Source organism: Bombyx mori, chromosome 4 (assembly GCF_030269925.1).
Source record: "Bombyx mori chromosome 4, ASM3026992v2".
Classification (NCBI taxonomy): Eukaryota; Metazoa; Arthropoda; class Insecta; order Lepidoptera; family Bombycidae; genus Bombyx; species Bombyx mori.
The window spans coordinates 13,938,042-13,960,120 of NC_085110.1; the positions used below are offsets into that span (position 1 = coordinate 13,938,042).

Below are 22,079 nucleotides of genomic sequence, written 5' to 3' on the forward strand. Positions count from 1 at the left end.
AAAAGTAACTTAACGTATATTTGTATGTGTTAAACCTAGTAACTAAAAAAATAATTAACAAAGTCATGAAATATTACGCTAAAAATTAAATATGTACCACCAAATAAAAACAAATCCTCATACAAACCTAAACATTTTTATCTTATTTGTTGTTATTATTGTTCGCTGTGTATCCGTATGAATTGGCCACTGAAAATAAAACAGAAAACATGAGCCTTTTTATTTACATTATACTCTTGTCTTTTGGAAACTTAAAGAAACACTTGCAGCAATTTTGTAGTAAACATATTTCAATAGTTAGAATCATAGCAACGTACATTTGCATGTAAAATAACAAGATGTTTACTTGACTTTTTTATATTTTTTTATTATTTAATGGCTCGAGTCTCCTCTTTGACGAATGACTCTGCCAATGTCAGGTAGATAAAATATCAGTGATATAGATAGATGATAGCAGATGAGAAGAATGAGAACGGGAGAAAAATTTGTAAATATTTTTACAGTTTAATGTTATTGCGGGAAATAAAATAATTACAACTTTACGACTTTACATTTACAACTTTAGGATTAGGGAGTGTTAAGAGATAGTTCATATTAACTGGGAACGGGATGTTAGTGTTTGTTAGTAAGCAATATAGTGGTGGGCGTTCATAATTAAGAGCGCATTTGCAAAATTATAATAATAAATGTGCATCTCTTACGTTCAAAATCTTTTTCGTGAAAACACATCATCTTCCATAATACCTCCCCATCTATTTCTGGCTCTGGTAGGTAGCCTCCGTGTCGCTTTCGCAATGCTTCAGGATCAATGTGCTCGCGTAAAGACGCCAAATTGGACCCATGAAGATATATTCGCCCCCGAAGCTTTTCCCTGATAAACGGCTTGAATATTGCGAATAGCATGTTGAATATGTACGGCTGGTTTATAATATGAACAGCCTTAAGACGAATCGGTACGCAATCCTGTAATTTTATTAGTATATTAAAGAAAATATAATGGTGATGACAGACTTTTTACTGGTGGTAGGATGGTGTGAGAACGCGCGGGTAGATACCACCACCCTACCTATTTCTGCCGTGAAGCAGTAATGCGTTTCGGTTTGAAGGGTGGGGCAGCCGGTGTAACTATACTTGGACCTTAGAACTTATATCTCAAGGTGGGTGGCGCATTTACGTTGTAGATGTCTATGGGCTCCAGTAACCACTTAGCACCAGGTGGGCTGTGGGCTCGTCCACCCATCTAACAATAAAAAAAAATAAAAAAAAGCTGCTTTGCTTGTTGAATTAAATTTGTAATTAAGGTTAATTTCACGTGGCCTCGAATATGATTATAAATTTCAGCTTCTCGTCTAATTTGTAATTTTAATGTAGACTGTTGGAATAACAGAAATTTCGGCATTCAGAGCATGCTTTTTATTAGTGCCAGAGCGAATACACCCTACCCTATTAATAAGCCAGCATTCGTTGATGGTACCCCATCCTGTATTTTTCTATCTGCGCTCTAATACGAAAGGTGGAACAGCCTTTAATCAATACAATTGAAACTTCGATTTAACATCTGAAGATCGCGGTAAGCACTTACACAAGGTAGACGAATCAAACACCCATCTTTGCAATTAAAATGCTAGTGAATTTAAAATAGATTATATTCTTCTACAACGATGTTTTTTTCATAACATCAAAATCGATCTGTTAAAATAAAAATGAAGATTTGTGTGTTTATCCTAAATGCGTTTGAACCTTAGAGTATACATAAGCAAGCTATGAACCGTTCAGTCGATATGATGGAACACAGTACAGTTATTGTTAGTGCTCCAACGAAGTTTTGTATCAAATTAGCATAAACGAAACTATGGTAGGCGATGTGCGAGGAGATTCATGAAATCGATGTCTTTCACACAATTCGCAATAGTCAGAATGGAGCGTGACCTAGCGCTTCCAGTATTAAATTGAAAATTAAACAACCAATACAATTTTGACAAATATCAATACTAATTTTCAATATCATTAAACTCATAGAGAGTAATAGATAAAACAAAATCTCATTACCTGAAGCCACTCCAGGACCATTTTGGCATAAGATGGAGTAAATTGCATGACGTGGGAGAACGATAAGCCTTTCATATCCAAGATTGATACAATACCGCAGATCTGTGTGCGTGGCTCTGATATCGCACCAACCAAACCCATTTGTATAACTCTAAACATGTCCCTCAGAGATACCTCGCGAGGATTCCACCTCTCTGATAGAAATCAAAAATAGAAATAAATTTTTTTTTTTTGTAAATCATATTTAAAACTAATTCCTTTAATTACAGATTTCTAAAACATATAAAATATCCATACAATAATTACTTAGGTTTGCCTTTGAAGAAAGTAATTTTTGGATATCAATTAAAAACGAAAAGACAAAAGATTTTTTTTACTGTTGTTTTTTTCCCCTACCTATTCACTGGTGGCTTAAGAAGTTAATTGCAACTACGCCCGGACGGGTAGGTGAGCTTAACCTGAGAGAATTTGCTAACATTAGCCCTAACAAAAGTAGTGCTTCGCAGAATCTACCAACGGATTGGAATCGCAATCCACTGAGAAGAAAGATCCCAAGAGCAACTTAGTGGGCTGTGTCTATGGGCTAGTTCGCTCGTCTAACGGACCGGTACTTGGAGGCCTAAAAGCACCAAGAGTGAATCCAGGGGATCCGACAAGACATGTTTCGGGTGACGGCGGATTTGCGTTGCCCCATCGCGGTGCACATCCTTCTCAGACCCGAGCAATTCGGGTTTCGTAGCGGTCACTCGACAACGCTGCAATTGGTCCGCGTCATGCATCACTTGGCGGATCGGTCCAACGCGCGCCAGTACACGGCCGCAGTCTTTCTCGATATCGAGAAGGCCTTCGACCGTGTCTGGCATGCGGGACTGATCCACAAGCTGTTGCAGAACACGGACCTCCAGCACGCCTACGTGCGACTGCTGGGGTCGTACCTGGAGGGAAGATCCTTCCTTGTCGCGGTCGAGGGCGCCAAGTCGTCGGTGCGCCCAGTCACGGCCGGAGTTCCGCAGGGGAGCGTCCTGGCACCATTCCTCTACGCTCTCTATACCAACGATATTCCCACGCTCGAGGGCAACCTACAAGCGTGGGAAGCCGACGTGAAGTTGGCGCTGTTTGCCGACGACAGCGCCTACTTCGCGTCATCCAACTTCCCCTCTGCGGCCATTTCGAGGATGCAGAGGTTATTGGACTTACTGCCCCAGTGGCTGGACCGATGGAGGGTCGCGGTCAACGTGGGGAAGACTGCGGCTATTCTCTTCGGTCCAGTCCGCACAACAGTCGTCCCGGGACAGCTCAGTCTCCGTGGCGCTAATGTCGAGTTTAGATCCAGCGTCCGGTACTTGGGGGTCGATATCGACCGGAGTTTGAGGATGACCGCCCACGCCATGTCGGCGTTGGCGGCAGCTCGCTATGCGAGATTCCTCCTCCGGCCGGTGTTGGCCTCCAGGTTGCCGGTCAGGACTAAGCTCGGCATTTATAAGACGTATGTCCGTTCCCGTATCACGTACGCAGCTGCGGCCTGGTATCACCTCATCCCGCAGGGTATGCGGGAGAGGTTACAGGTCCAGCAAAATCTGGCTCTTCGCACGATAGTCGGAGCAGGGCGTTACGTCAGAAATGACGTAATCGCCCGGGATCTAGATGTGGAGTCGCTCGAGGAGTTCATTCGGAGGCTAGCTCGTAATATGTACGAGCGGGCTGACGGTGGACCCCACGAGCATCTCCACAATATAGCTCCCTTGCACGCTAGACCACCTGATGGTAGGGCGCTACCAAGGGAGCTACTGGAACCCCCGGCTATGGTAAGATAGTCGGCTTAACCGGAGTGATATGGGAGTGCTCATAATGAGTGCCCCCATGGGACTGAGCTGTCCACACTCGTCACTTCCCCCCACATTGTTGGGGTGCCCCCCTATGGGGACCCATTTTCCACCCCCGAGGGTGGACCACTCCCCCGTTTGGGGAGTGTTTAAGTCGGCCCCTCCCCGTGACGGACTTCCCCTTCTGGGGAGCCCGGAGCAGGTGAGCGCCATACTAGTGCCGCGGCTCCCCCTCTGACTTGTAGAGGCGGGGCCGCGGCATGGGGCCGGTGGCGGGCCCCTCGTAGCCGCTGACTGTTGTCCCCGTGTAAATAGTAGTGTAGTTTAGTTTGTAGTTAGTTAGTAAGGGAAAAAAAAAAAAAAAAAAAAAAAAAAAAAAAAAAAAAAAAAAAAAAAAAAAAAAAAAAAAAAAAATTTTGAGGACAACACGACGCCGGAGGATCCTGCTGCCGGGCGTCATCCCTGGAGCCATTCAAGCCCATCGTATTATGTATAAGTATATATGTTTTGTCGATGTAGTGCAGCCGTGCACGCTGCGAACAGCGTACCCTCCCCAAGTCCTCCCCGCATCTAATTCACCCCTGCCCTATGTGGCAGGGAGCTTCGTCCCGGGCAGTGGGGTTTGCCCCGAGGCCCGTTCCGTGCCCCCGACAGGGGGTACGACGACCCCTCTTGCCATCGCGGTCGGATAAGTACTGCTCTATTATATAATCACCGAAGCACTATGCCGCTGTCAAGAACTGAATTTAGTATTAAATCTTAATATCTGCTATACGGGGTGAAAGAAAATCGCACTGAAACTAGAATTTTTAGACGATTAAACTAAACCAGAAACAGCTTCTATTACATCTTACATCCAAAAGTTATCAAGACCAGATAGCTCACTGATTTATTTCGTCGGTTCTGTTCAAAACTGCGACTTTTTATGGAGCTCGTCGTAAAGAGACCATATGATAACATTTGAAATAAGCAATTGTTTTACACGCATGCAAACACAAAACTGTACTAATTTTTTGAATACATTTTTCATTTTTATATTTTTATCAGGAACTAGCTGACCCGGCAGACTTCGTAGTGCCTAAACCTAAGCCTTTGTATAAAATAAAACTTAAAACAAACAAAAGGAATCCGTCCGACGGAGTACACTTCAAAAGGAAAAACAAAATTGTTATTTTTATTTAATTTCGAGCATTTTCATATTTATTTACCTTTTAAACCTTCTCTGGACTCCCACAAATCATTCAAGACCAAAATTAACCAAATCGGTCCAGCCGTTCTTGAGTTTTAGCAAGACTAACGAACAGCAATTCATTTTTATATATAACTAGTCAGGTCATAAGTATTGTCACACAGTAAAAACTTTTCTTTTAGAATGCTGGCCACAAAAAAGTTTATTGAATTCGAATTTCGAATTGTTCATGAAAATAAAAATATATATACTTTTAGAATTTTACTCATTTTTAAATATGGAGTGGACGCTTAAAGAAGACCGTGTTGTAGTTATTGCGTTGCATCGTTGCGGTTACGCGCCAATTCAAATTTTTAACATACTGAAAAATTTGAATATAACCAAAAGATTCGTTTATCGTACCATCAAACGATACAATGAAGACTCTAGTGTAGATGACAGGTCAAGAAGTGGTCTCCCTCGGTTTGTTAGGACTCCAGCAGTGATAAAAGCTATGAAGGCGCGAATTCAAAGAAATCCCAAACGTAAGCAGAAACTGTTGGCCCTTCAGATGGGGTTAAGCAGAACCACGGTGAAAAGGGTGTTAAATGAAGACTTAGGGCTTCGGGCATATCGAATAAAAACAGGACATCGTTTGAATGCTCGTCTAATGGCCCTGAGACTGAAGAGATGCCGCGCTTTGTTGAAGCGGTACGCGGGAAAAAAATATCGGGAAATTCTTTTTTCGGATGAAAATTTTTTTACCGTAGAAGAGAGCTACAACAAACAAAATGATAAGGTGTACGCACACAGTAGTGAAGAAGCGAGCAACCGTATTCCGCGTGTCCAACGAGGTCATTTTCCATCCTCGCTCATGGTATGGTTGGGAGTTTCTTATTGGGGCTTAACAGAGGTACATTTTTGTGAGAAAGGTGTAAAAACGAATGCAGTTGTGTATCAAAATACAGTCCTGACGAACCTTGTGGAACCTGTTTCTCATACCATGTTCAATAACAGACACTAGGTATTCCAACAAGATTCGGCGCCAGCTCATAGAGCGAAGAGCACACAAGACTGGCTGGCGGCGCGTGAAATCGACTTCATCCGGCACGAAGACTGGCCCTCCTCCAGTCCAGATTTGAATCCGTTAGATTACAAGATATGGCAACACTTGGAGGAAAAGGCGTGCTCAAAGCCTCATCCCAATTTGGAGTCACTCAAGACATCCTTGATTAAGGCAGCCGCCGATATTGACATGGACCTCGTTCGTGCTGCGATAGACGACTGGCCGCGCAGATTGAAGGCCTGTATTCAAAATCACGGAGGTCATTTTGAATAAACTTTAGTGTCATAAGAATCTATGTTTTGTCAAGTTCATTTTGGTATATGAATGGTTACATAATGAATAAACTTGTTTCAATTATTTTACATTAAACATGTGACAGAATTTATGACCTGACTAGGTATAGAAGGTAGATAACCAACACTCCACTTGCTGGTCTCTCAATACGATCACCGCCTTGTTTGCTTAAATTTTTAAACTATCTGATGTGATTATTATCAATTCATAATTAATCATTACAATTCAGACATCGTTAGATTTCACGGTGTCTGAATTCTGCAAATAAAACTTAAAAATACTACAATTGTACTAATTACAAATAAAAAGAACATATATTTAGGTCATGACAACAATGAAGATGGAGCAAATGATTTCACACGGCTATTGTTCATTTAAATTATTTAAATCAATAAACAAAAGACTTTGTCAGACGTTTCAAAACTTTTGAAAACGATTTTTAAAAAAAAACGAATCTTGTATATGTTCATTTTTGTCCATTCCCTGACGTACAAAATATCGCGAAGGCAAGACAATCTCGAAATTATTCTATCTATACTTAATATTATAAAGAGGAAAGATTTGTTTGTTTGTTTGTATTGAATAGGCTCCGAAACTACTGAACCGATTTGAAAAATCCTTTCACTGTATGAAAGCTACACTATTCGCGAGTGACATAGGCTGTAATATTTAAAAAAAAATAGGGATCCTTACAAAACTCCAATAATGTAATCCAAGGTGTAAAAAAATACCTAAAATATTCTGCGAAAACTATTGATGCTATAATAAAATAATGTACTACGACTTTGTAGAACACATTATTATTTACAAAAAGTGTCGCAACAGCATATGTCTAACTATTATAGTTATGCCGCAATAAGTGTTATTTTATTAAAAAAATAAAACAACGTCAAATATCAATGAAAATTTTGTTAAAGACCCGAGCGGAGCCGGAGCGGCCCGCTTGTCCCCAATAAAGGGGACCGACTAAACCTTAAAACTTCAAGCCAATTACTTTCAAAGGTGAGGCAGTCATCAACGAATACTTCAAGGATCGCCAGCTGATAATCGACAGTATGGTTACAATGATAGTCGTTCACCTAGAAGCCTTCTTGTCTCTATGGCCCCTAACCCCAAACTTATTGGAGAACGAGAGCGTGGTTCTGAGCCTTCGGTAGGTACTTAAAAATCGTAACCAAAGATACCTACAATTGCCGTTTTGTATCAATCATTTAAACCCGTTTAATATTTTCTCTCGAGAGTTCAAGATTCTGACACACGTAATCTTATCAAACTCAATCAGCAAAATTAAATCATACGATAAATATGGATGAACGGTGCACCAAAATCGTTGTGGTCGCCTATCTTACCCTTACCATGACAATTTTCATCGGCGTTCTACAAGATCTTCACGCCACACTATGAGTACCAAAATTATAAAATTGGTACTGTGCGTATTCACATCACTAATATATGCTATTATTACATTCGAAAAATTGCACTATGACAACTAAAATACAATTTTTAATCTTCTAAAATTTGAACCAACCTCCAGATTCTACCGCTAGAATACGGCAGCCATTTTGATCTCTCGGCGAAAGAGCTGACATTATGGAGTGCTTAAAGACATCTCGTGTAGCAGACGGCAAAAGGTCGCGGCAGTATTCAGGATAGGATATTTTAAATTTATAATATGCTTTAATCTGAAAAGACATCAAAGAAACTGTTAATTTAGTATGAACTTAACTTTAAAGTGAGTGAAGTTACAAATTATTAGTTTTTAAAAACAATTTATTTGTTCAACTAAAGTTGCATCAAATATAAAAAAAAGCGTCAAGCATCAAAACCAACTAAATATTTATATAAAAAACAACATACTCTTTTGAAAGCACTCTCTGGATAAAATTTACAGGGTCGTAGAAATCTTATAAGAAAATCGTCATTTTCGTATGGTACAAACAGATTCTTCTCTCCTGAAATAAAGACCAAGAACTATTTACATAAAAATTAATACTGGTTTCACATTATTATTTTTGCTTAGATAGGTGGACGGGCTCACAGCACACCTGGTGTTAAGTGGTTACCGGAGCCCATAGACATCTACAACGTTAATGCCGCTACCCACCTTAAGATATGAGTTTTAAGGTCTCAGTATGGTTAGAACAGCTGCCCCATCCTTCAAACCGAAACGTATTACTACTTCATGGCAGAAATAGGCGGGGTGGTGGTACCTACCCGTGCAGACTCACGAGAGATCCTACCACCAGTAATTACGCAAATTATAATTTTGCGAGTTTGATTTTTATCACACGATGTTATTCCTCCTCTGCGAAACATCGTGCCACATGGCGTCGTATCGCGAGAGCATCGGTATCGCAGGATCCGACTGATGCATGACCACGACCACTCTGTCAAGAGTGTACGAATAGGAAGAATGTTATTCCTTCACGTTGGAAGTCAATCGTGAGCATTTGTTAAGTACGTATTTTATTAGAAAAATTTCACTTTAACATTTTACACATTTCACATTTCGCTTTAACCCTATTAATAATGAGTCACGTGGAATTCAATTTCAGCATTGCATTGTCGATAAGAACGGTAAATCAATCGTTATCATTACCAAAGTCCACAGTCAAAATACATTGGAAACTTCTCAACAAAAATCAAACCTTTGTTAAAATCATGCTTATCAAAAAACAGATGGCTGATTCAGTTTACTCAATTCGGCTTCGAATTCAAACAATAATCGATAATTCATTTGGTAAATTAAAACACAATGGACAGATTAATAACTACCTACCTAACCTAACCTAATAATAACTACTTTTATGCCAAACTAGTGACCCGCCCTCGCTTCGCTTCGTAAACATAAAATTTTATTACTGATAGCTGAGTCCGGGATGTTTCCCGCGGTTATTGTCGTACCGCGGGTTACGCCGCGGGGCGCAGCTAGTCTAAAAAAGTAGCCTAAATTACACCTTTTATCATCAACTATCTATCAGTGAAAGTCTCGTCAAAATCGGTCCAGCCGTTCCAGAGATTAGTCGGAACAAACAGACAGACAGATAGACACACAAAATTGTAAAAAAGGACATTTCTGTGTATGTACCGTATATATATTCATATGCATGTAGTAAAAAGCGTTTATTTCAATATTACAAACAGACACTCCAATTTTACTTATATTTATAGATATCGCTGGAAATGTATTCAAGTAAAAGTGCAATATAGATACAACAGCGCGTAAAGTAAAAGTTGAAAATATTAGAAAGTACACAACGAAAAAGAATAAAAAAAATTAAAAGTAGGCTTATTTTACCTCTGTTGTTCGCGAGAAGCACTTTAAAATAATCGTTTTAATACGTTTTCTGCGTGTATATTCTTGATTGTGATTATGTAAATGATTATATGTATGTAGGCTGTCTAGAATGATATGAGAATATGAGGTAACTATACTCGTATGACTAGAAGGTTTCCACCATTTTAAATTAAATAAATCCGCGATGACGTTGTGGTTAATAACAAAGTTTATCATATGAAACACGCAGTTACAAGTATTGTAGATGTGACAGTAAGATATCAACAGTTACCATGTTTCCAAATCCAAAGAACTTCTAACTAGAATAATTTCTATTTTTGATGAAGTACACTATAAGAAACACAGCTAATAAGAATTTGAAAACGTAAATAATTCTTATTGAATTTTATAAGCAGAGTTTTTAGAGGCAGGTGTTAAGTGGCTCTCACAGCCCACAGAGAGCTCCAACTAAATGCGATCAGCTATCTTGAAATCTTAACCGGAATTAAAAAACGGTTTTTGTACCAGTTAAACTTGCATATACGACCTCTTTGCCATTAAATGCAGACTTGCTCGCTCTGATATTACCAGTAAGAGTAAGTTAATGTACAAAAAGCTATGATTACTTAAAATATGTATAGATGTGAAAAGATGATTTTCGAAGATACAGAGAAATTCTAGAACCTGTCATCATGCAGAATTTGTATAATTATTCAAATTTACACAATCATTAAAATATCCGTAGGCAATGACTTGGTTGTGTCCCTGGCTTTGCTGATGCCCATAAGCGACGGTGACCACTCATCATCAGATAGGGCGTATGCTCGTTGCAATGACAGTAAAAAAAAAAGTTGTGAAACTCAAAATAATTGAAGGCATTAATTAGCTCATGGGCGAATAACTCGTTGCCACACCATTCTTAGGTTCCGGTAAATTATTTGAAAGTGTGCCGTCCTAGACATACCGTACATAGCATATTATAATCTCAACTTTTGATCACAACAAAACCGGTTCGTTTACAAACATATAATGTTGAAAACAACAATCGGAACATCTTCCGTCTTGTGTAATGCTAGTGAGATAGTAACATAATTTCATAATGGCTGAACTCAAATATCTAATAAATTCAATTTGCAATCGACAGATTCAATAGAATTTATTATATAATAAATCCTATATACGAAGTGGAAAGACTTTTTTAAATTATTATTAGTGTTATGCTAATTTTATCGATTTATATTTTATGTATAGTAAATATGTATACTCGTATTCTTGTTACAATCGTTCGTAAATTAGGTTTTACCAGGGGCTGTATCCCTCTTAAACTCAAAATAATATAAACAAATGCACGTAAAATCGGAGCCATCCAGATTTTTTTCTTTAATCTGTGCACCGTCATACATCTGCAATAATTTTAGAATGTTTCATCTAAATTTTCATGTAAAATATTACATAAAAATTTAATAAGCATTTCCCTTCATCTTTAAACTGTTATCAAATCTTACACTGCAACATTAGACTAAAAAACTTACAATATTCTAAATTAAAGTCATTAGCGAGGTTGTAAAAACGCAAATTTTTTTTTTGATTGAGTATCATTATCTTAACACTCTTCATCTAGTTAACCTCACAAACCTAGAAGAAGTTTACTACGTGCTTCTTCTTCTTCTTGCTTCGGTTTCCTCAATACTGAGGGTCGTGACCACCTCCTCGCAACAGGAGTTTATTACGGACCATTCCACGACATTTGCCTCTATCTGCCGCCGAGTGTAGAGCATCGTGAACTGTGGTGTCGAGGGTAGTGCGGATCTGATCAGTCCAACATGTCGGGCCTCTACCTCGTGGTCTTCTTTCGTTCACCTTGCCAGTCACCATTAGCTTCTCCAAGCTGCCGTGATCCTTTCGTGATCCTTCATCCTTTGATTACTACGCGCTACGTAAAAAAATAACAATTCGAAATTACGAATTTTCTGTCATGGTAGACGTCTCTGCTTGATGATTTGTCTTTAAATACCTTGATCTGTAAATATATACCATTTATCTCCTGTTAGGTCTCCCATACCTCAGTGCATCTAACGAATTCTTCTATGATTCTAAAAAGCTAAAACAGTACGTGCCCAGAATCGAATATGTGCGCTCTTAATTGCTGGGGACGCAATAAAAGTGATTTATGAGCGGGAACGTGAAATCAAACACACATCATGAGCACAACATTAAACACATTGTCCAAGAAAAAACATTTAGGTGATGAATACTCCAGCTGAATAATCAAATGTATTGTCATTTTATAGACTAGACTGGTTTTCAACTACGTATAAATTACATTAAATTTGTAAAATGTACCTACAATAACAGACACCTTTACTTCTTTTAATACAAATTGATAGATTAAATTAAAATTACTGTTTTTATTTTGAAATTCACGCCGATGACGTGAATTAGGGTATGAAATAAGACAAAAGCTTTCAAATTTTCTAACAATTTTCCAACAATTTTCTACGTTTACTTTTCTAACAGTGACAGAAATAATTATGCGTGTAACCAGATCTGACTGCGTCCACGGTAGCTCTAATGGCGATGATATTCAATTGACTTTAAATGGTTAACCTTTTTGCGTGTTTTCAACAACAACAAAAGTCAAAAATAAACCTCCTTGTATATTTAAATTGTAACTTGTATAATCAATTATAAAAACAATCGAAAGATAATTATAATATCAAAAATAAAGACTTATCGTCCTAAGCCGGATCTGCATACATATGTACATGATATTTCAAGACTGTTGCTACTTATCCGATGATAAATTGAAATAACTTTTAAATGGGTGGATGAGCTGACGACCCACCTGGTGTTAAGTGTTTACCAAAACCCATAAACATCTACACGTAAATGCTGCCACCCACCTTGAGACATCTCTGAGAGCTCTAAGGTCTCAGTTTTTACCGTTCAACGGCAGCCCCACTCTTCTAACTGCATTACTGCATTACTGCTTCACGGCAGAAATAAGTAGGGTGGTGATACCCGTGTCGACTCACAAGACGTCCTGTCACCAGTAATTACGCAAATTGTAATTTTCATTTTTAAATCCTGCCAATTTCAAAGTATCTGTCAAGGGCTGCTTGAATAAAGTTTGTTTGTTTGTTTGATTATATCACAAGTGTGCTAATTTATACCAACTGAAAAAAACTAAAGACGACTCACGACTCCCAACATTGGGGGATCAACGCAAATAGGCGAAAAAATAGCTGGTCACAAAACTACTGATGTTTTTGGAAAAATCCTTGGAGGTCATTTGGCTCGACTGTTTTACGGGAGCTACCTTTTGCTTTTCTATAGAAGAAAACAAAAGCATCTGTAATATTCTTGATTTTAAGGTGGCCTGCACAAAACTATCACGCTTAAAGAGAGATGAGAAATCGCCTTTTATTTTTTAGGGTATTCCTGTTCCCGGTCGTGGACGAGCTTGCAGCGCGCACTCTGCGTGCTGTGGGTCTCGTCTGCGGGGGAGTTGCTGGACTTCGACCGGGCGCGTCCGTAGGTGGCGGATCACGGGCCTCTGGGCAATAGTCACAGGGGCATCGCTCCTTCTCTCTCGTTGTGTTACGGCGGGAGAGATTGAGCGACGCGGACCAAAACCAGCATCGGGGGTTACACGCTCTCCTCCCCCTTCACTTGCTGAAGGGTGGTTCTCCTGGAGATGCGAGGGCCTCCACTTTTTCCCTCTTTTCCTTGTTGTTTTATTGTTTTGTTCACACTGTCCTTTGGTTATTTTTCTTTATTTATTAATTTAATTTAAGTTTCAATCTGTCTCTTTCTCTTCTTTTGTTTCCGTTCATTGTTTTATTTTACACGCTTTTCTATTCTTCTTCTCCTGTGGTTTTATTTTGATTTTATTTGGTTTTATTTTTATCTTCTTTCCTTTTATACCTAATTCTAAGCTTTGACACCCGGCGAGAGAATGAATGGCTGGTGGGCGACCAGTCGCTAGGGTGTCCCAGGGAACCGAACCCTGGGTTAAAAAATATATAAAAAAGAAATAAATGTAATGGCTAGTTTTAAAAAGATACTACCCCAGGAGGGTACCTCCCGCTCCGCGGGGGGAGAATCCCTCCGTGCGGCCGACTCGTCGGACGCACGCTGCCCCACGTACTCTGGGGGGGGCAAAAACTGCCTAGACGTCAGGTCCGGGAAGGACGGAGTTCAGAGGAAGATGTCCGAGAAGGACCTTGAAGTAAGCTCCTTAAGAGCCAATGTCGTGTCAGACGATGACATGGCCACAGTCGGTTCGGCCCAATCGTCGACCCGCTCGTCGCCGACACGACGACAGCGGAAAAGGGTCCTTAATGTAAGCTCAGACGGGTTGAGCAGCAGCTCCGGTTCGGAGGCCCAGGGCCCGTCAGTTGCGAAGCCCAGAGCCGTGACGCCATCAAAGCGTGGAAGGGGACGCCCTCCGACCACGAGGCAGTGCGTTGGCATGGCTGCTGCCAGGAAGGCGTGCCTTAGGGCCCAAAGAGAGGAGAGGGAGTTCACAGAGAGCGCGCGCACCACGCGCCAGAAGAAGAGAGCGGCTGAGGGATCTGTCCCTAAGCCTGATGCCGAGCGTAGGCTCCATCAGAGTGCTGAGGTGGCTCTGACGGTGGCCGCCAAATCTAGTAGCCCGAAGGGCACGTACGTGCGTGCATTGAAGGAGTTGGCGGCCACCGTCAAGGAGGCCACGGAGGACCTTGTGGGCCGCACCGCAACTGAAGAGGCTGAAAGACTGCGTGCGATCAACGCCAAGCAGGAGCAGGAGATCCTACAGCTTCGCAAGGAGCTTGATGAAATTAGGAGGGAGCTGGCTACGGTCTCGCAGGTGCTAGGAAATGCACCAGCCGCAGCCCCGGCCCCAAACACCGAAGAAGAAGAGGAGGAGTTGCGCCTCCAGCGCATTATGCGAGCTGTCGGCACGATGCTCGACGCTCGCTTTGCGGGGCTAGAGGGACGGCTTCTACCGGAGCCGCGAATGCGACCACCGCTAGCGGCGGACAGGCGGAAGAGCCGCGAAAAATCACCGGACCCTCCTATGGTCGTAGACGCTACACTGAATTCGGCACCATTATTGAAACCAGTGCCATCTACAACATCGGCGAAAAAGAGGATACGAGGCCCCAGAAGAAAAGCCACTGCGCAAGTGGCTCCACCTGGAACGCCCACCCTCCTCCCGGCTCCAGCTTCCTTGATCGAGAGCTGGTCAACGGTCACCCGTAGGGGCACTCGGCCGAGGGAGGGAGCAGTGAGGACGGTTCCAGTGGTAGCACCCGCTGAAGCGGGAAAGAAAAACCCGTCCTCTGCAAAGAGGAAAGAGAAGATGCTGCGTCCTCCGCGCTCTCAAGCTGTTGTGCTCAAGCTGCAGCCGGAGGCTGTAGAAAGAGGACTCACATACCGCAGCGTACTCGCCGAAGCGAGAGCCAAGGTGGACCCCGGGGCACTCGGAATCCCCATCCAGCGCATCCGGTCTGCAGTGACTGGGGCCAAGGTGTTGGTAGTGGAAGGTGCTGATCAGAGCGCCAAGGCTGATCTCCTGGCCCAAAAGCTTCGTGAGGTTCTGTCCGCGGAGGGGGTCATCGTGACCCGGCCAGTGACGACTGCAGCCATCCGCATCAGCGGGCTGGATGACTCCTTGACGCCGGAGGAAGTAGCCGCTGAGCTCGCCCGGATTGGCGAATGCACTCTTGAAGCGGTGAAGATCGGAGAGATCAAGTCTAGCCCAAGTGGGATGGGTCAGGTGTTGGTTCGGTTGCCCGTCGCTGCCGCGACGAAGGTCCTCGCCGTACCGAAATTGAGGGTCGGTTGGAGCGTGCTCCGCGCTCATCTGCTAGAGGCTAAGAAGCTACAGTGCTTCCGATGCCATGAGCTAGGGCACGTGAGCGCTCGATGTCCGTCGTCGGTCGACCGCAGCCGTGATTGTTACCGGTGCGGCCAGACCGGCCACGTAGCGTCCGGCTGCTCTCTGGCGCCACACTGTGCTGTATGTGCCTCTGCCGGCAGACCGGCGGATCACGTCTCCGGGAGCAAGGCTTGTGCCAAGTCCCCGAGACCGAGACCTAGAAGAGGAGCTTCCGCTGCGCTTGAGAATGCGCGGAGGCAGCCCGGTACGGCTATGGAGACATCGAATGACGCCCTGTTATGACAGGTGTCCTTCGATTCCTGCAGGGGAATCTCAATCACTCTGCCAGAGCTCAGGACCTTTTGTTCCAGAGCATGGCAGAGGGGTTGACCCATCTTGCGGTGGTCGCCGAGCCGTATCGGGTTCCTTCGAGCCCCGATTGGGCAGCCGATTTGGAGGGCCGAGTGGCTATCATCCGACGTTGTTGTGTAGGTGCTCCGCCCAGGTTCGACGTTGTCGAGAGAGGTTGCGGCTTTGTTGCTGTCCTCTGGGCCGAGGTATTCATATTGGGAGTGTACTTCTCCCCAAACAGGACGCTCGCCGAGTTTGAGGTTTTTCTCAGCGAGCTCAGCCGCGTCGTTGGGAGGTCGCACTCCCAACGGATACTCGTTCTCGGGGACCTCAACGCCAAGTCATTGGCTTGGGGATCCTCGAGGACGTGCCCCAGAGGTAGGGCGGTGGAGGAGTGGCTGGTCGGAAGCGGTCTTCTCGTCCTCAATCGTGGCGCAGAACTCACGTGCGTGCGACGTTCGGGCGGGTCCGTGGTTGACGTTACATTTGCCACGCCCGACGTGGCGAATCGCGTACGCGGTTGGGCCGTGATGGTCGGCGAGGAGACGCTCTCCGACCACCGCTACATTCGTTTCGGTGTCGCAGTGCCTCCGGCGGAGTCTATCCAGGGCTCTTCCTTGCTCTGCGGTGGCGGCGCGGGGGGTCCTCGTTGGGCCCAGAAGCGCCTCAACGTCGAGAGGTTGTGTGAGGCGGCTGTAGTCCAGGCATGGCGTCTTGACTCGCTTGGTGAGCCAGCAGACGTGTGCGAGGGGGTGGAGCATCTGCGCGAGGCGATGTCGCGGGTGTGCGACGCCGCTATGCCTCGCATTAGAGCTCTCGCTCCTAAACGCAGAGTCCACTGGTGGACTGAGGAGATCGCTAGCCAGCGCCGGTTGTGCGACGTCAGTCGTCGCGCATACCAACGGTATCGACGTCGAAGAACGCACCGGGACCCCGATGAGGAGGACCGACTGTACGAGGTGTACAGGATGGCCATAAGGGCCCTGCGCGTGGCTATCGGGGAGGCGAAGGAGGCTGCTTGGAACGACCTACTAGCTTCGCTCGACTGTGATCCGTGGGGGCGGCCCTACAGGCTGGCGCGCAATGTGCTCCGCCCTTGGGCCCCCCCCGCAACCAGCACCCTGCCGCCGGAGACATTGCAGCGGGTAGTCGGGGGTCTGTTTCCGGATTTTACCGGGACGGCCTTCGTCCCCCCTGTGATGACGACGATGCGGGTTGCTGATGGCGGGGAGCCTGCGGACGTTTCGCAGGCGGAGTTTGAATCGGCTGTGCAGAGGATGCGGGCGAAGCGCACGGCTCCCGGTCCCGATGGGATCTCGTCCCGAGCGTGGGCGCTCGCCTTGACGGGCGATGGTTTGGGGCCTGCCCTCCGAAGGCTGTTCAGCCGGTGCCTCCGTGAGGGCAGGTTCCCAGAGCCATGGAGGACTGGTCGGCTCGTCCTTATTCCTAAGGAGGGTCGGCCACGTGACGAACCGAACGGGTACCGCCCAATCGTCGTGCTGGACGAGACCGGTAAGCTCTTCGAGCGCGTCATCGCTAATCGCCTTGTCCAGCACCTGGAAAACGTTGGGCCCGATTTGGCTCCTAACCAATACGGTTTCCGGAGGGGTCGCTCGACCGTGGACGCGGTCTTGCGTGTCCGCCATCTCTCCGATTGTGCGTGCTCCGAGGGGGGCGTGTTGTTGGCTGTGTCGATTGACATCGCCAACGCCTTCAACACGATCCCCTGGAGCGCGATCGTGGAATCACTTCGGTTTCACCGCATCCCCAATAGTCTCCGCACCCTGATAGAGGACTACCTCTCAGGGCGGAGCGTGATTTTCCCCGAGAGAAGAGGATGGGGACGAAAAACGGTGTCGTGCGGGGTCCCACAGGGATCGGTATTGGGACCACTCCTGTGGGACATCGGTTTCGACTGGGTCCTCCGCGGTGCTGGCCTGCGTGGCGTCGACGTGGTGTGCTATGCCGACGACACGTTGGTGACGGCTCGCGGAGCTGACTACAGGACCGCAGCGATCCTTGCAACGGCGGCGGTCTCCACCGTCGTTAGCCGCATTCGGAGACTAGGTCTTGAGGTGGCCCTCCACAAGTCTGAGGCCGTATGCTTTCACCCGGTTCGGAGAGGACCCCCTCCGGGCGCGACGCTCATAGTCGGTGGAGTATCGATCGCTGTCCAGCCGAAGCTCAAATATTTGGGCATCGTGCTGGACAGTCGATGGCGCTTCGACCACCATTTTGGTGAGTTGATTCCGAGGCTACTGGGCATGGCAGGTGCGTTAGTCCGTCTTCTGCCCAACGTTGGTGGTTGCAGCGTCGGTGTCCGACGCCTGTACCTGGGGGTCGTGCGCAGTATGGCCTTGTATGGCGCTCCCGTGTGGTCGCCCACACTCTCCGCACGCAATGCGGCGCTGCTGCTCCGAGCTCAGCGGGCGCTCGCGGTGAGGGTCATCAGGGGGTACCGTACGATCTCCCGAGAGGTCGCCTGCGCCCTCGCTGGTTCCCTTCCTTGGGATCTCGAGGCCGAGGTATTGGCTACGGTATACCGGCGCAGGACACAGTCCCTGGGTCGGGGACGGACGCCCGGCCTGTCGGCTGTCAGTCGGTGGAGGCGTGCTGCGCGTCATCTGGCGTACGCTAAATGGAGGGAGCGGTTGCTGGAGGAACTTCATCAAACCTCAGCCACCCGCCGGCGCACTCTCGAGGCCCTGGTGCCCGTGCTGGAGACATGGTCAGATCGGCGACACGGCGTGCTCTCCTTCCGCCTTACGCAGGTCCTCTCGGGGCATGGCTGCTTCGGGAGGTACCTGTGGAGGGTTTGCAGGAGAGAGCCACATCCGGGTTGTCACCAGTGCGGGCATCCGGATGATGACGCTCAGCACGCACTCGAAGCGTGCCCGCGTTGGGAGCACCCGCGGCGAGATCTCATCGCGGTGCTGGGGAGGGACCTCTCCTTGCGGGCTGTCATTGCCCGCATGCTAGAGGACGAGAGTTCGTGGGGGGCCATGGCCAGATTTTGCGACCTGGTCATGGCGTTCCGCGAGGCTGAGGAGCGCGAAAGGGAGTGGAATCCCTCTTCGGCTCCTCAGCGAAGAAGGCGGGGTGGGCGACGCGGGCACGATGCCCCCGTTAATCTCCCGTAGGGACTGTTGGGTACTGGGTGCGGGGGCGCCCGGTGCTCTGCTGTCGGTTCCGTGGTGAGGCGGCGCAAGGTGGCTCCTATGCGCCACTCACGGTGTCTCCTGAGACGACGTCCTGTGGGATCTTCCCGGGGATTGGATCCCGTCCTATTGTCAGGATGGGTACCGGCGACGGCGAGCCTGCGGCGCGCATTGTGCGGTACCGTAGGTTTCGTGGAGTCGGAGTGGTGGAGCTCGATGGGGTTTAGTCGGTAGTCGGTTTTGCGGGGCGGGTCCTGCGTGGTAGACGCCGCGCAGCGCCTCGCGCGCCTTTCTCAAGGCGTAGTCTCCCGGTAGGAATTGGAAGAAGAGGAGGACTTTGGTCTTCCTCTTCTCCCTCTTCTTCTCTGGAGGCGCCGGAGTCCGACATAACCCGGTCTATTACCCCTCTCGACCGGGTATCCGTAAATGGATTACCCAGCGTTAAAAAAAAAAAAAAAAAAAAGGGTATTCCTGTTGGGCTTACGATGGAGAAGCAGGAGAAGATTGCTGCCGGCAAAGGAGAAACAGTGCACACCTGATGTGTATGTACTTGGGCTATGTGTGAACGTCGAGCATAACTTAATACGGTCTATTTGCAATGCTCGGAAGACTTACGATAGGCCTGATGAGAAGCTTGGTCTACCAATGTAACTGCAATCAAGGATATAGTTAAGTCGTGAAATTTTAAATATGTAACATTAAAAACAGATTATGTGTGACGGTCAAGTTATGCCTGCATAATTTTGTAACTTAATTCTTTTATCTTATTAGCTAGCCTAGAAAGGTTAATAAATATTTTTATCAATACTTAAACCACTACAGCGTAAATGATATTACTTTAAAAAGACATTCATTCCCACTCTCCTTATTATCTCTCACGACTTAAAGAAATTAATAAAACGATCGTACCAGACCAAAGGAACTTGAATTAGGAGTTTCTCTGTCCTTAGTACCGATCCCGAATATCCACATCTTTTTTTTAGGATTGTAGGATTACTGGTGGCCCGGAGGCCTTTCCAGTTTCACCAGGATAGGTGGGCGAGCAAAGGCTCAGCCAGGAGGGGTGGGATTTGCTAACAGCTGCCCGCGCGCCTCCGAAGGAGACGATTCACATCTTTAAGAAGGGGAGGAACTCCGCCAGGCAATCGTACCCAGACCCGTAGTACTGCAGTCAGGAAGTCACTCGAGTGACTGTGACTGACTACAGTGGGTCGACCAACGAGCCAAAGATTTATAAGCTTTCATCATTAATTTGGAAACAGAGGAACAGACTATTCTGCAAAAAGTTCCTGTCTAGAAATTAATTCTACAACGAAACATGTTTGCTTTAAATATTAATTAAAACAATTGGATAAAGATCACAGACTTAAAGATATCGTATTTACATCTCATTTTGAAACCTAATTATACTTGCAGACCAAGATAAACCTGTTTGAAGAATTTTTGATTTTTTGTTAAATAATGTTGGAAACGCTCAAACAAGTCAATTGTTTTATGAGATTGCCCCTCTATAAAAACTGGACAATTTTTTTATTTACTAAAAATATAAACTTGCCGAATAACTATTTGACGTGCATAATTAATCTAATCAAATTTAGGCCGCAATGTGATTTAATAATTTACGTACGAGTACCATTCTTATGAGAATAAGTTGAGCCATACCAGAGAACAACCTGAACAAGCAATTAGACAGACATAAAAACTTTACTTTAGTTTTATTGTAAGGTAAATAACCAAAAACGACATGTAGAAGTCTCATTCTAAAAAGCAATTATTTTTATCTTACCTTTTAAAAGTGTTCTGAGATCAGCCACAGCTTTCTCTACGATCTCAGGAGTTTCTCTTAGTTCTTTTTCTGCTTTTTCCAATAATGCTTCATCGGTTACTGGTTCTCGTTCCAATTGAATTTTGTGCTCCCCCCAAACCACATAAGGGTTTCCGTTTACATCCATTTGCAGTTCCATGTTTTCTTCTTTCTTCTTATTTTATTCTTTAGTTCTTTTTTCTTAAATTCTTTTTTCTTAAGTTCTTTTTTCTTTACAAGTTATAAATTATAAATAATATGTGTGAAAGTTTAATTTATTTTTTTATGGTGAACTTAAAAAAGCTCCGTTGTCAGCACTCGGTATACTTTTTTAAAATACCTCCATTGGCATTTTCACTTTACTAGATGAGTTCGTTCAACTAAAACGTTAAATAAAAATTTATTGTTTTTTTTTTAATCTTCCGATATAAGTTTAGTGAAACTTGATAGAGGTTTTAAATCATGCGCGCTACTCAGTTGCCAGTAGTGGACTGGCGGACAGTGACGGGACTGGCCATCATCGGTGTCACAGTCTGTACACTGTGCCCTACTTCCACCGTTCACGCTTATCAACGACGTTCACTTGCATACACGTGAATTTGTATTAAATGCAAATATCTAAAGCATACAACAACTATTTAAAACAACAAAATATAGTAGTTGTTCATTGATACCAAATTTGTAGCCTACCGATGACGCGATCAGTGAAACCGGTCTGAAATTCTAATTCATTTTGCGTCAACATGTCTCTCATTCAAAATGTCAGTTGTTTTCATTATTTTTTGTGAATAATGATTATCTGTGTTTTGCAATTGCAGCAATGCAAATACTTGTCCAGATAGACGGTGGTAGAACGTCTTATGAGCCCGCAAGGGTAGGCACCACCAACTTATTTCTGCCGTGAAGCAGTAATGCGTTTCGGTTTGAAGGGCGGGGCAGCCGTTGTACTTTTAAAAGTTAAACATGTCTCAAGGTGGGTGGCGGCATTTACGTTGTAGATGTCTATGGGCTCCGGTAACCACTTAACATCAGGTGGGCCGTGAGCTCATTCAACTATCTAAACAATAAAAAAGACGGATTTATTGAAACAACAATACTATTGGAACTTTAATGAAACTGAAACACATTCTTAAATATCCAAAGGCATTCATAATTTATTGTTCACATGCGCCTGTCATCGGTTCGCATCAAATAAGCTGTGACTCGTTTAAGTAACTAACTTA

The 22,079-nt window shown here is 44.9% G+C and overlaps 1 protein-coding gene across 1 annotated transcript; it reads right to left on the reverse strand.

Annotated features, from left to right (window-relative positions):
* Positions 1-21,880, reverse strand: LOC101742514 (alpha-tocopherol transfer protein-like). The gene is made up of 6 exons (XM_004930850.5): positions 20,839-21,880; positions 8,258-8,352; positions 7,929-8,082; positions 2,050-2,243; positions 702-963; positions 1-189 (listed from the first exon to the last, which is right to left on the reverse strand). The coding sequence occupies exons 1-6, from the start codon at positions 21,014-21,016 to the stop codon at positions 143-145; spliced, it is 930 nt and encodes a 309-aa protein (XP_004930907.1). The 5' UTR covers positions 21,017-21,880; the 3' UTR covers positions 1-142.
* Between the last annotated feature and the right edge of the window lie 199 nt (positions 21,881-22,079).

What these genes read in the sequence shown, in the direction of transcription:
- LOC101742514 (XM_004930850.5), bottom strand. Translation starts at nt 21,016, where the DNA reads ATGGAACTGCAAATGGATGTAAACGGAAACCCTTATGTGGTTTGGGGG. An exon ending in TCTAGCGGTAGAATCTGGAG is followed by an intron (nt 2,244 to 7,928) that starts GTTGGTTCAAAT and finishes GATTTCTATCAG; the next exon opens with AGAGGTGGAATCCTCGCGAG. An exon ending in TGGTCCTGGAGTGGCTTCAG is followed by an intron (nt 964 to 2,049) that starts GTAATGAGATTT and finishes ATAAAATTACAG; the next exon opens with GATTGCGTACCGATTCGTCT.